The sequence below is a fragment of the Lissotriton vulgaris genome, chromosome 12 (genome assembly GCF_964263255.1).
Source record: "Lissotriton vulgaris chromosome 12, aLisVul1.2, whole genome shotgun sequence".
Lineage (NCBI taxonomy): Eukaryota > Metazoa > Chordata > Amphibia > Caudata > Salamandridae > Lissotriton > Lissotriton vulgaris.
Window position 1 is genome coordinate 121,691,539 of NC_141700.1, and position 14,062 is coordinate 121,705,600.

General features: G+C 40.9%; 1 protein-coding gene across 2 annotated transcripts in view; it reads right to left on the bottom strand.

Moving 5' to 3' along the window:
- Positions 1–1,702: 1,702 nt before the first annotated feature.
- LOC147673600 (KN motif and ankyrin repeat domain-containing protein 1-like) overlaps positions 1,703–14,062 on the bottom strand; it is a 190,358-nt gene continuing 177,998 nt past the window's right edge. The window contains exons 7-11 of one of the 2 annotated variants that reach the window (XM_086947499.1): positions 13,362–13,581; positions 9,341–9,483; positions 8,262–8,462; positions 6,125–6,223; positions 1,703–5,516 (exon numbers count right to left, since the gene is read on the bottom strand). In XM_086947499.1, the coding sequence (XP_086803625.1) occupies positions 5,457–5,516; positions 6,125–6,223; positions 8,262–8,462; positions 9,341–9,483; positions 13,362–13,581 (723 nt within the window). In that variant the 3' untranslated portion in view covers positions 1,703–5,456. The remainder of the gene's footprint in view (positions 5,517–6,124; positions 6,224–8,261; positions 8,463–9,340; positions 9,484–13,361; positions 13,582–14,062) is intronic. The other variant, XM_086947498.1, reaches the window with a different exon arrangement.

Consider the following 14,062-nt stretch of genomic DNA (forward strand, 5'->3'; position numbering starts at 1 on the left):
AGGAAGTGGCTAGAGATTTCATCAGAGAATGTTCTTTGATCCCTTACTATGAGAAGCTTACTTGGCATATTAGCTTGAAGAAAGTTACAGGACTCCTTCCCCTGTGATGCTGAATTGTCTCCTCAGCTCAATAAGTTAACTCTTTTATTTGAGAAAAAGACTTCATCCCTTAGCATAAAAACTTGACTTGACTTCTCGTTCAGTATGAGAAGTGTAGATGACCCCCTAGCATGAAGAAAGATCCTGGATTTCATATGAACAGGTCAGTTGACGAGCATATGAGAGTTATTTGACCCCTTAGCATAGAAATATTACTTGATTCCAACATTAGAAGACAATGGTAATTGTGGTCACAGGATGATAACCGGCTCCATTAGCCGCACACCTTCAACGTTTTTATATTCGTAATCTTACTTTGTTTTTTGGTGATTTCATGCACATACTTTTCCCGCATTCGTCACACACCTTCCCCCTTACTTCTAGCTTTTTCACATTTCCCAGTTTAAGACCTACATTTGCTTTCTTCTATTCACTTCTCGTTCTTGTGGTCTTCGGTCTGCTCACTCTGGTTTCTGTCCTTTCTTCACTTCCTTTGACTTTCAACCTCTACCTTTATGCTATATTCATTTTCATATGTTCACCAGTGGATCCCGTGGTGCAGGGCGGGATGCATTCGTTTTGGGGGCCTAGTTCAACCCAAGGCCAGTGTGTATTTATAAAAATGCCAGATAAAGTACAATTTTAGGGGTGTGGATTCCACCAATCACATCTTTCTACTGCTGTTGGTCAGTTTCTATCCTCCATGCTTGTTCAACTATCTCCCCTACTGTGGATGCTTCTCATTTGCCATCCATTCGAGGGGCGGGGTTACAAGTATCCTATCCCAGGGGTGCAATGTGCATTTACATCAGCACAGCTGGGCCGCTTTATTTTTACGCAAGGGACTTCAGTGTAAACTCAATTTCAGCCCGTAACATTAAAAATATAGTGATTAATTGTTAAAATCCATTTTTTTCAATTTACTGCTCCCTAAGCAGAGCATAGGATTTATACAGCAAACATGTCCAGAATTGGTCTAAGAGCCTCAAATCAATCCAGATTTTCAGGAATCTTAATGGTATTAGCTTGTTTAGATTATTCCGATAATTGGGCATGGAACGGACAATCTTAGAATTAAAGTGTGAAACCATCAGTCCACTGTCTATAAAGTCAAAACAGCAGATGACAGCCAAAGCAGATCTTCCCCCTGTTTTTTAAGGATGCTTTTAAAAATAGTCCTAAATGGGTTTAGAATTGGTATTTTTTAAATTCAGTGTGAAATTCCCAGTTCTCAAGTCCAAACCTGAAAGGGCTGCAAAGTCATGAATAAAATGGACTGTTCACTTAATCACTTTAGAACGATGAATGGCTGAATGACCTAAAGAGGATGAAGTCTTTGACTTTTCGGTTATTCGTACACATTAGTGCTGAGGGTGCTTTAACAAAGATATCTTCCAGTTCACAGTTTTCTGTTTTTTTTACAGGTTAAAAAAAAAAAAGCCCAGCATTGTATTTTTAAATGAAATTGAAGCCTTTTGGTTGTCAATTGTTGACTATTTTTGACAATGATTTAGATTTTTGTATATTGTGAATTTGGAGTTTTTCATCACAGTTTTGATTGAAAGTGTCCTGTTTCTTTGTCAGGAAAGGATATTTTATGGGATTTTCTTTTTTTTTCATTATAAAAAACAAAAAAATAATTTTATATCAAAGGACTCTGTCCGTGTGTTGTAGTTATGGTGAAATACTGTTTTCTTTTAAGCGGTGTAGCCTAGTTGCAAGGGTTTTCTATGGAATTGAGTTAACATCATAGCAGTAAAGGCACAGTATATTTTTTCACTGCTCTCACACTAGAGTAGCGAATTAGTAGACTTAAAAAACTGTGTTGCTGATGACTGTGAATGAGGCCCATATATAAAAAAAATTATGTATTTACTTTACAGTAATCATAGTCTGCTTCACCTGGAAGGGCACCCATCCTCAGAGCCTGAGTCGCTGTCATCCAACAAGTGTGAGTCAGCAAAAAAGGATTATGGGTAATGGGATCGGATTAAGTATTAGGTGGACATAGAATCTACAGTTTCCATGACCTAATCCTCAAATAATGTAAAGTTAAAACCGGACCACCCACGAGAAAAACGTGATTTTCCTCTAAAAGATAGTTCTGCAGCATGTATCCTTTCTTGGTGTACAATGCTTCCATCTGTTCATGGGAATTACCCCTTGTTTTTCTCTTTCTTAAAATTCTTTGGATGTGGACCATGGGATTGTGACGCCAGACCCCTCATTTCCAAGGCTCCACACAAAGCACATGTATGCCAACACACCCCAGTCGGGCGATCGACTCCCAATTTTCCTAGCTAAAAATGCTACTATTTATGATTTGGTGTAGTGTCTCCAGCAGAATGTGCACATCCAAGCATGCGTGTAATGGGATCTGTACATCTGCGGTTCAATGTAGAATGTAAGTGGGTGTTTGGGGATTCAGTGGATGCCTGGCTGCTGGACTGTGAGTCACACTGTACCATGGCAGGTATTAGAATAGAGTTGTTCCTGATGCGTACGGCTGCTCACTGTGAGTTCCTCCATGCGGTGTACTCTGATGTAAGCACTACATTCTCCCTCTTAAAATTGTATCATCTCAGATGCAAGTTAATGTTGAAATTTAAGTCCCATTAATGTTTTCTTTTTCTCAACAATGACATTTGAGTCCCCCTTAAATCTGCTCCCAGTTTTTCCAATTCATCCTCAAATATTGGTATGTATTTCTCTGGACTACTGTTATTTTGTGCTGGTCCATAATTTCTACCCCACACCATTTCTGCATCCATTAAAGCACATCTGAAGAGGCAAAATGTAATCAGACGCTCTCACCTATCAATAAACTGCATATTCTTTTTACGGAGCTTGGATGATTCTGAAACAGGCATAAGGTGAAGGCATCCCAAATAAAAGGAACCAAGTGATCAGTGGCTACTGACAATGTCACACCCCTGATATCATGAACCAGTCACTTGTCCTATTACCCACCTGGATTGCATTTTGGCCTTTTTTTTTTTTACCTTACTTTGCTAAAAACACTCACGCAGTTCATCAAACGTGCTCCATTTACTGCCTGGCCCATAGTTTTCAACCTGATCAAGAGCTAGTAAAGTTATTGTAGTAATACTGTTTACTGGTGTGGAAGCTTTAATCATCCACCTTTACAGTCAGCTGACAAAACCAGATGAAGAAAAAAAAAACATTTTTATGTCATCTCTATACTTGTTACCTGTACTAGGTTAAAAGTGGCTTCCCACATTAAAGTACAACTCTGTGGAGGGAATCGTTGTTTTTTTACGTGCACAAATAGTGTGGTTAAATACAAGCGGTGTACACGGCAGTGGATGGAACTGTTCTCGGTGGCCCTCCTCGGATCATTTCCAGTAGCTTCACAGAAAGGGCGTATAGAGACTTGAAGCTGAGAGCAGTCTGTGCACTAAGTAATGCAAGTACTTTCACCTGATGTCATATGATTGTCATCAATCCCAATAAAGCATCAAAATGTCCAATGAAAGTTACATAACTTTGACAATACTCTTGCCAACAAACAGTGGTTTTCTCTTCACAAGTACGAATGTGTGCAAAAGTCCAGTGAACCTTGTTACTTCTAGTCCTTGAGCTACGAGAGCTGTCCCCTCCAATTGAAACGTCTGTGCTTGTAGCGACTGGAGTCCGTTGTGAAGCATCGTCTTGTAGCATGATACAAGCAAGGTAACCACTTGTGTCTTCGGTTACCCGCATTCTCGCTAGCTGGTGAGTACAGCTTGGAATCTTTCCTGCGACACTACTCTAACCAGCACTAATAGATGCTACAGAGGCTCCTTCCAGGCGATCGCGATGTCGAAGACCATTGCGGCAGGGTTCTTATTTAATGCCTTTACAAGTAGCGCTAGTTCAGCTACTCTGAGGACCTGCCTAATTGGAGACCTACTATTGGACTTCTGCTTAGGCCACCTCAAAGCACATACAGAACTGCCTCAAAGCATGCGAACACAGATATATAACTGAAGAGCAACCTCTACAAAGATTTCACATTTCCAGAATTGTCCAGGACTTCTATATACCACTGGGACCAGGTAAAGTTTGTGCTAAGGGTCCACTGACTGAACATGAAATAACTTGCTTTTTCTGGTCATTCTTCACAATTCTCTCCAAATAAGTTTTTTGATTAAAGAGTTGTTTTCTTTCCAAGTACATATTTCATGCAAATATTGCAAAAGTGGCTGCAAAACATCTCTCTCCATCCTTTGAAATAATACTTTGACTCGGATGACATCAGACATGTTGTAATGCTCACGATTGTCTTCACAAATGTCACTGAGAAGAAATATGTGCATGGCCAGGCTGGCATCCTTCACTGCCAAGTCAACATTTGGATCAAGACAGGCAAAGGTATCCAGTGTTACTTTTCGTTAGCACCACCTTGTACATCATATTGTTTGAGCCACTCTATACTCTGGACAGATAGACACACGCTTCCTCTGGACCAAAATACACCATGACACTGAAGACACGAACCACCAGATTTAAAAAATACAATGAAATTGCAAAGCACTGAAAACAGTAAAAATGTGCAGTTATATTAATAAGCAAATTAGCAGGGCAGCAGGGCTAACTCGAAAGCATATCGAGAGGCAGTCCACATGGCGTATATCCATATGGAAAATGTATCTAATGGGCCGAGTTCTGCGACAGAGAGGGAGCCTGGTCCATTGGAAAAAAAGAAACCTATCTTAGCAACTCAATATGCCTAAAAGGGCTGAGACATGGAGCAGTGGCATCCACACATCCCTAACCTTGCTTAAATTCATTTGCTTTTTTTTTTTTACGGTCTTGATTCCCCTACAAGCCAAACTGTGCTACAACAGTATTCTTATTTTACAAGTCTTTAATGCACGTGTTATTGACTGGCAGTTTTTCACAGCTCTACATGTGTCATTGCGTAGGTGTTGGTGTGGTATCTGGTGGTACTGGTTTTGAGCCATCAATATTTTTAGTTTCTTCATCTGCACACAAAGTATACACCACGTGCTCAAACAACTTCTTCCTGATCCTTCAGATTTCAGCATTTGGAATGTTTGCTGAGTGCTATTTGCTCCGTCCACATCCCAAGCGACCAGATACCCAAGTAAGCAGTGGAACCAGACTTGAAATAAAGCCGTCTCCTGACCTGAAGCCTCCTGTGCACCTCAAGAGAGGGCACTGAGTTCCATTGAAAAGACATTGTGGTTCTTCATGTGAAACAGATTGTCTCTTCCCTTGGGCTCTAGCATGCTTGAGTCTTTGTGTTCTGTGCTTCAAGGCCATTTGCCTTAGATTGCAACCGATGTGTTTGAGTGAAGTGCAGCGTGCGGGTTGCAAAAGCATGTTCAGTCTTATGGTTCTGGCTTTGTGGGACTGGTGGCGGTCTTCATGCCGGGATCAGGTGTTACTTGCTGAAAAAAAGTGAACATGCACAGTTTAGTCTATATATCCTTCCACTTCAGGAAGAAACTGCGGTTTACAGTACTTGTCATGCTCGACTGAAGTTGAATATGAAACTACCCCGCATCGACACCATCTGAGGCTTGTGATAATTTGTTATGTCCCAAAAAATTGTTTACATTTCAAATAAATGTGTCACAGAATGTCATCTGTGGTTCGAACTCTGAAAGAGTTTCTTGTTCTTCACTACAAGTTAATTCTGAAGTTGATGCAACTTTTCTCTTGATGCAAAGGAAAATAATATTGGAGCTACCATAACTTTCTGATCACAACACAGTCCAAACCTCTGGGATTCTGTGTGGAACCCATGATGTTTCCCTCTGCACTTGTTCCATAAACCCTTTACTCTTGCCCACCACCTTTTCTTTGTTTTTTTATTCTATGATCTATTAGTCTTTTCGATGTTCTAGCAATCGCTAGTACCAATAATCTTTAGTGCAAGTAATAAGTTAACTTTCTTTTTACCCATTATTAAAAAGTGGTGGTTTAAAGTTAAAACACAGCATAAAATATGTATAAAATATATACTGATGAGTGCCATACATTGAAAAATACTTACAGGTGAGTGCGCCTTTGAGAAATTTGAGTGTGCATAGAGTAATACTGCAATATCGTGCTGCGCAGCCTCTAGAGCAATGGACAGGGCGCTGCTGCCGTCCTAAGAAAGGAGGAAAATTTAAAGTCAAACCTACTGTGTTCATCAACTAGGCCATCTGGAATTCAAGAAAGTTGCCTTATCCCACTCCCTGCTCCAATTTACTTCTCCAAGTTTGAAATATGAAACATCTCAGGAGCATTTGTAATATTGACTCCAATAAAATATATTTTTGTATCACTTATTTTACTTGCAGCTTTTTTAAACAATAATTTCGAAAATTGCAAAGTTTTAAAAAACTGTTTGCAGAAAAGTATTTCTCAACTTCACACACCCCTATTTAAGCTACAAAACCAGGCTGTCTTTCCATTTCAGCGTATAGTAACATAGATCATAGAAATGTTAAAAACAATTATGGATATTTTAAAGACAAGTAGACACTATTAAAAACGTTTAAAAAATTGTTGACTACAAGATGCACGTAAGCAATTGGTCGATTTCGACCTTGAAATTCACAACGAATGATTCATCTGAAAATACAGCTTTAATCATTGACACACATTGAACTTTACCTCTAATTGAACACAATTCTGTTCAGACTACTCATTCAGTTTCCCTGCAGCTGACCCTAGTTCTGCCCGATACAACAGACCAATGTAAACTAACACCCAGTGCAAACATTTGTATAAAGTGACAAAGGGTTTTACAACAAAAAATTGAAAAGTCACGTGGCCGTCCATTGGAGGTAAGTTTAAAAGACCAATTTTCATTTGTAATTTCGAGTCTCAACAGCCTGACAGAAATCCATTTCCAAGAGTAGATTAAGGACCTCTGGAAGATCTGGGTGTTGGGGAGAGGCAGACAGTCTACAAAAAAAAATGGTCCAGAGAGGACAACACCGTCCTTTCTGTCGACATTTCGTATTTACTGCCCGTTGAGAATGTACAGATTTCCCTGTCCTTTGTCTGCTCCTCAGAAGAAATAGGAGGCTGCTGAGGGGCTGCAGGTGGGAAAAGGAGTCAGCCATGGTCTAACATCAGCAGTCAAAGGGCATTTGATGTCACTTCCGCTGGCATCTGGTGAATTAAGGTTAACCCCTTCGACGCTCATGACGAGCTGAGCTCGTCATGTAACGCAGGTTTTTTTTAAAACTCAGCGCACAGCGGAAAAACGGCCTGCACGCATGAGATTAAGGTAGGTACCCATTCGCTATGAAGGAAATTAGAAAAGCTCTGAATGGCCTATCAGTTTTGTTTGAGTAATTGTGAAGATCATTTTTATCATTCCATTCAGCCTGCAAATGTAGGGTAAGATCTCAAAAAACTAGTTCATCTAGTAACGTTGAAGTTTTAAAAAGTCTGGAATGAAAAAGTTATGGTGAATAACCACAGCCAAGGAGTGGAAACTGCAAAAATTGAACCAGGCATTGCTGATGGTATGGTTTTGATCATACAGCTAACAAAGGCAAGGGCAGTGCCAGTGGATGCAAAGGCTGTTATTTAACATCCATGGTGACTTGATTGACATGGTTGCTTCCCAATATTATTGACAATATCAATTCATCTGTTTCTGGTATCAAGTACCGTGGAGGTCATAACGCTGTGGTCGGGCCACCCATGAATAATAACTATTTAGTACACCTTGTCCCACAAACCAAACTTTGTGTAAGTGCTTGATTTTAGTATCCAACGATATGGTTCCCACGTAATTAATCTCAACACGACAAAGGTTGAGTCAATTATCCCTGTAGTCAAGTCTTGACACAGAGTTATCTCCACCCTAAAGGACATCTTGGTGAAAGTGATGCAATGGTGGGAATAAGAGATGGTCTTTTAGATACATTGTTTTTGTAGGCGTAAAAGGCCTTGCAACCAATTATCAACTAGGCATAACCCCGTAAAAAATGTCAAAATCAGTTTGCCCGCATTCTGCACTGTAGGTTCATTGGCCACCAAGAAATGAAGTTGACTAGGGTTTACCTGCTAACTAAAGACCCTTGATACGTACAGGATTGCTGTCCTAAAGGGCTCTTAACTTGAAATGGGCTGGGATACTTATATACACTAGTAACTATGACATCAATAAGCAGGAGTTGACTCACATTATCTGTGATAGAAACATCACACCCTGGCTGGGCTAGCAGCACCTTTACTGTCTCCGCTCTCCCGTGCTCACTGGCGCACATGAGTGCTGTGGAACCTTCGTCATCCTGGATATTGACATTGGCACCGCAGGCGAGCAAACCTTTCACCATCTCCTGGCGCCCATGGCTGACGGCCAGCATTAATGCCGTCTGACCAGCCTGAAATTAAAGAAATGGAAATCGGTAAGTAGCATCCAGAAATGTTCCCCTATGCAAGTCTGATAACAGTCCCTTGTGAGCAGTACAAATACATGTAAACTTTCTTCCTGAATCCATCGCAACACCCTCATCTTTACACGAACTGGTGTAATCATTGCATCTTAATGCTTCGGGTTCAGTTATGAGTCGTGAGGAATTATAGGTGGAAATTCTGAGAAGCTGGAATGCCCTCATAGAATTCCTTCCTACTCCAATCAATCAATAATAATCGTTATTCGGTTTCAGATATTAAAACCATAAAAGCACACAATGTATACAAGCATAACATTCACTAATACTTCTAGTAAAAATTAAACAGACCACACAAGGTCTTTACTCGTAAGTAGGCCATTTGTGTATTAATACATTCAAATACATCTTGCTCTAATGAAAGACCTTTTCACCAACCAAGTCCCACGCCTGTGTTGTATATATGGACATTCTACAAGGTGTGACAGTGCATCGTCTGCCCATGAGACTTGCTTCTATGGGCTACGTAAAGCTCCTAGGATCCGATTCACAAAGGGACTTACAACACGTAAAGTTACAAGCACAAAGTCTCCGCACTTGGGGTGGAGTCTCTGCACTCGGGGTGGAATCTGCATACGGCTCACTGCAGAAAGTGTGCCATACAGAGATCCCGCCCCAAGTGCAGAGATTCCGCCATGAATGTGGAGACTCCACCCAGTGAGCGGACACTCCGCATTCGTACCTTATGTGTCGTAAGCCCCTTTGTGAAACGGGCCCATGTGTTAGTTCCACAGTTTTGGGTTCTCAGTTCCTTGGGAAAACTCTAATGTACTCCTGATGATGAAGATGCGGAGGAGGAGGGGTCTAACCTGGCTTGCCTTAGCGTTGACGTTCCCCATGCTGAACAGTCTCCTCACAACCTTCATGTCTTCCTCCATTTCCACAGCGGCGAGAGCGGCAAGCATGATGGCGGTGTAGCCCGCCTTGTTCTGCCGATCCACATTACACACTTCTGCAAAGACATACAAGTATAAAAAGGAGAGTGGTGAGGCACTTTCAATGCACCCACAGACAGCAGGAATCCTGGGTGCAACAAGCTTGGACTGAGCAGCTGCCCATACCTCTTCCCATCTACTAGGAGGCGCAGTTGAATGTTACAACAGAATACCCATTTATCCATTCTACACTAGGTTTGAAAATGGAAGTAAGATGGGCTTCGTTGTCATGGTTATTTCACCTACACAATTCCCCTGATGAAGAGCCGAAACTGGTTCTGATCAGACATAGGGCCAGATGTAGGTAAATGAGATTTACCGATTTTTAATTACCGAATTGTACCGATTCGGTAATTAAAAATCGGTAAATCTGAGGGGTGGATATGTAGGAACATCCAGATGTTCCTTTTACCGAATCGGTAAATATCTGTATTTACCGATTCGGTAAATACCGACCGGTAATGCCCCATTCATTCCTATGGGCTTTGAAGCCCATAGGAATGAATGGGGCATTACCGGTCGGTATTTACCGAATCGGTAAATACAGATTCTGACAAGGGTGCAGGGGGTGTCACTTTGACACCCTCTAGCACCCCCAAAAAAGGTTCGGGGGCCATGTGGCAGGCATACCTGCCCTAAGGGCAGGTCTGCCTGTCATATGGCACAGGTGTGCATGCACACGTTTCTGTTTCAAGCATGAGTTACAGTATCAGCCTATAGTCACTTACGACTCCAGGTATATCTTTCCTTATTTACCAAGTGGAATTGTCAGCATGCTTGCTAGTTAAAACACAGGAGATGTGTGCGCCCAGTTATTAACAGGACCGTTATAATAGACTAGGTTGCACATACGATTAGGCTTATAAATTCATACGCTGTTGGCTCATGCTGGCAAGATCAGTGCTATTTCTATTTAAAGTAAACCTGTCGTTTTGAATAGCGCAAGCTCTCTCTATATAGACTATTTTTCAGATATGTATAGGCTTATAAATTCATACGTTTTTGGCTCATGCTGGCAAGATCAGTGCTATTTTTATTAAACAAGTTTAGATATCCTTTAAAGTAAACCCGTCTGTCTGAACAACGTAAGCTTACTTTGTGTTCATTATTTCTTCACAGTTTTCTAACGTGATAGATACTAGTGAAGATTCAAATATCGCATTACGTACCACCCTCCGGCTGGTAGGTTTATTATTTCCCCTTAAACCCCATCGTGAATCACACAGCTATGATATACGGACAGATGCCTATTCATTCTTTGTGACCTTGACTGTAGGTTATGGCACAGACTGACATGTCAAACATGGCATTTGCTCTGGCTTTAATGATCAATCACAGATCATGCATATACACACATGTTTCTCTTTGTCTTACTGTTCTTTAATAATGTGTGGTGTTTTATGACCAAGTATAGTTTCGTTGAATTAATTGTTTGCATTTTTTTAATGTGGGTAACACATCAACATAGGATGAGTGTATTGTTGATCCATAGCAGGGGTTATGCACAGTGATTTTTCTGTGAAATACAATTGAAACGCTCTGATGTATGCATGTTCATGAAATGACAAACCTTTTTCCTTCCTGTGTATAATGACTATGTATTCGCAGATGAATTATTTTGATACAGACATTTCTTTGTATTATATTTGTTGTAGGTATTCGCCCCTGAAGAAGGGAACAGGGCTTCCCGAAATGCATCGGGCGACAATAAGGAACTACACACAATGTTATTGCTCCAAATGGACAAACTTGTAATATAGTGACGTATAAGGTCACACATATATATTTGTATTTTTTCATGCTATGAACCACACAGATTCATGTAAAGTCTTTATCGCATGATTCGCAAGATGAGTTGAGAACACAGTATTATTTCTGAATAATCACTGTGAAAAATAAAATTTATGTTGGTAACATCAATTTATAGACCTTTTGATTTATTAGAATTTTATTATATGTTCACTTTGTGAGAATATTTTCTCCTAGGAACAGTGCATCCTGCTTGTAGGCTCCGCTTGCATTTTCAGTCACTGTTTTTGTACTATGTAGCCAACATAGTCTAGCAGTTTGCACCCTTGGTTTACTTTGGTAAATTGCTATAAATTTGAGTGCTCCTCTTTACTCTGTAATTGTATAACAGGTGTGCATGCACACATGTGCATGCACACCAGAATCGGTATTTTACCATCAAATAATATTTGATGGTAAAATACCGATTCTGTAATGCTTGTGGGACTCAGAAGAGTCCCACCTACATATCAATTTTACCGAATCGGAAAAAATACCGATTCGGTATTTTACAGAATCGGTAAATTTACCGATCGGTAAATTTACCGATTCTGTAAAATACAGGGCCCTACATCTCAAATTGCATTTACCGGTCGGTAACGGCCGAATTCGGCCGTTACCGACCGGTAAATGCCTACCTACATCTGGCCCATAATCCTTCAAAAGAAGGAAGGCTTTCTTTTATCACTTTCCTTTATCACATGTACTGTATCTGCATATCTGCGGACATCAGCTCTAAAAGTTTCTAATCAAGGTAAAATAATATATCTATAAAGTGATTCCTTTGCAAGGAATTTATATGCTGTAGGTGTTTTTGAAATACTTCTCGCGTGTTCAACTCGTAAATTTATCTCATTTGAAGTCTTACTGCATTTAACTAAAATAGCCACACGATGGCAGTGTTGTACTACAGTTCCTTTAGCCAAAACGCAATATTGCTTCCCGCTTAGGTTTATTGCATTGGAATTGAATGACCTAACGTTAATCAATAACCCACAGACCTTTGTCTGCTATTTTTAACTCCAGAATTACAGTACGCTAAGGTATTCTTCAGAGGTGCCAACTGATTTTTAGGTCTCACTGAAACGCAAGCTCTATGTTGGCAAAAATACCTATCATCATCTGACAGTGGGCCTACAGCCTTCTAATTGCTTACCATTGGTTGGCACTACTCTCACTCTCATATGCTTGTGTTTGATTTGTTAGCTTGACTAGACTTTCGTTCTTCCTCTTGTGTTTGTCCCTCCCCTGGAGCATGGACACATGAATTGTGTCCTTTCACTGTTTGCTTTTTTAACACTACTTTTTCCTTTGGGTTAAGCACTCTATGGGAGCGCATGCATGTTTCAGTTGTCTCCCTCTTGCCTGTCTCTCCCCAAACCGCACTCCATGTTGTGATTTGTCACGCGTGTTCTTCTCTCCTGCCCACGCAGCCATGTTGCTTTGTTGCCCGTGTGCTTCCTAACCACCCGCTCCGTGCTTCTCTCTCGCCCGTTTCTTCTGTGCCACCCTCTGTGTTGCTTCTGTGTTCCGCCCCCTCAGTTTTGCTTCCAGTACCCGCGCCCTCAGTTTTGCTTCCCGCCTTCCTTGTCCTCCGTGTTGTTTCCTCACACCTTCTTCCTCTGTATTTCTCCGGCTGTGGTTCTTCCCCCAGCCTTTTCCTTTTTAATGCTTCCCACCCGCGGCTTCTGTGTTGCACCCACTTAATATTCAAGACAGAAAACCAACTTTTTCATGACTTTTTTTCAATTTATTGATCCAACTTGTTACATAAAAAAATACCCTTGTGTCATATTGTAGATGTTCAATTGCGTGTTTCACGCGCCAATAAAATGACGCAGCCACCACATCTTAGAAACAATTTTTTGGTTTGTTTTCTTTAGCAATTCTGCACAGCATTGAGGATGCTGTAGAGCAAGGCTAAAGACCTTTGGCAAAGCATATAGGCCAATGCCTGGTGAAAGTGGCGTAGCACGAATATCAGAAACAAAAAGCACCGTACAAGTAAAGTGAGTGAGCCTACCTTCCTATAAGTCAGTTTTGTGTCCATTCAGGAGTTATTAGGATTCTTACACCTTTTCATGGCATAAGAGCTTCAGTCACTGACCTGTGTCCAGAAGAAGTTTTACAATCTGGAAGTTGGAGTGCGAGACGCTGTAGTGAAGAGCGGTGTTCCCGTTTCCATCCGCGAGATTGACCACGAAGCTGAGTACGGTGGGAGAGACCTCCGCAAACGCCGACAGATAGTTGGCCACCGTGTTTGGAAGAGAGGTCTTCTGACTGGATACTCTGAACCACTCATGCTGGATGCTATGTGTGCTGGAGATCTGAGGTAAGAAAAATATTCCTTAATCCTAAATATTGCTCCAATTAACATTATTATTTCCGACATTCATTTATGCAACTTTGTGATGGCTCAATTGTATTATTTAGTACTTTCTTAATACCAAGTATGATTGAAACAATGATGCAGGACAACATCCATTTTCTCGGTTAATTTTATCGTGAGTAGTGAAATAATGTAAGAATGAGGGTAGGCAGAGTAGATGATAACCAGATGGAATGTTATTCTTCAGTTTCAGGCAGGTGTAACAGGTCACAGAAATAGTACGTTATAAGGTAGTAGAAGCGGGTTAACAGCCCAACCGGGAGCATCATCCCAGCTGCTCAGCCCACGCACTACGACTGCGTTCACTCAACCAGGTACACATGAACATTCTATGACATCACTCACACTATGGCTGAGCAGCAGGGCGCAGAATACAAAGAAAGATATACATAGCAAGAAGAGCAGAATACCACAGGTAG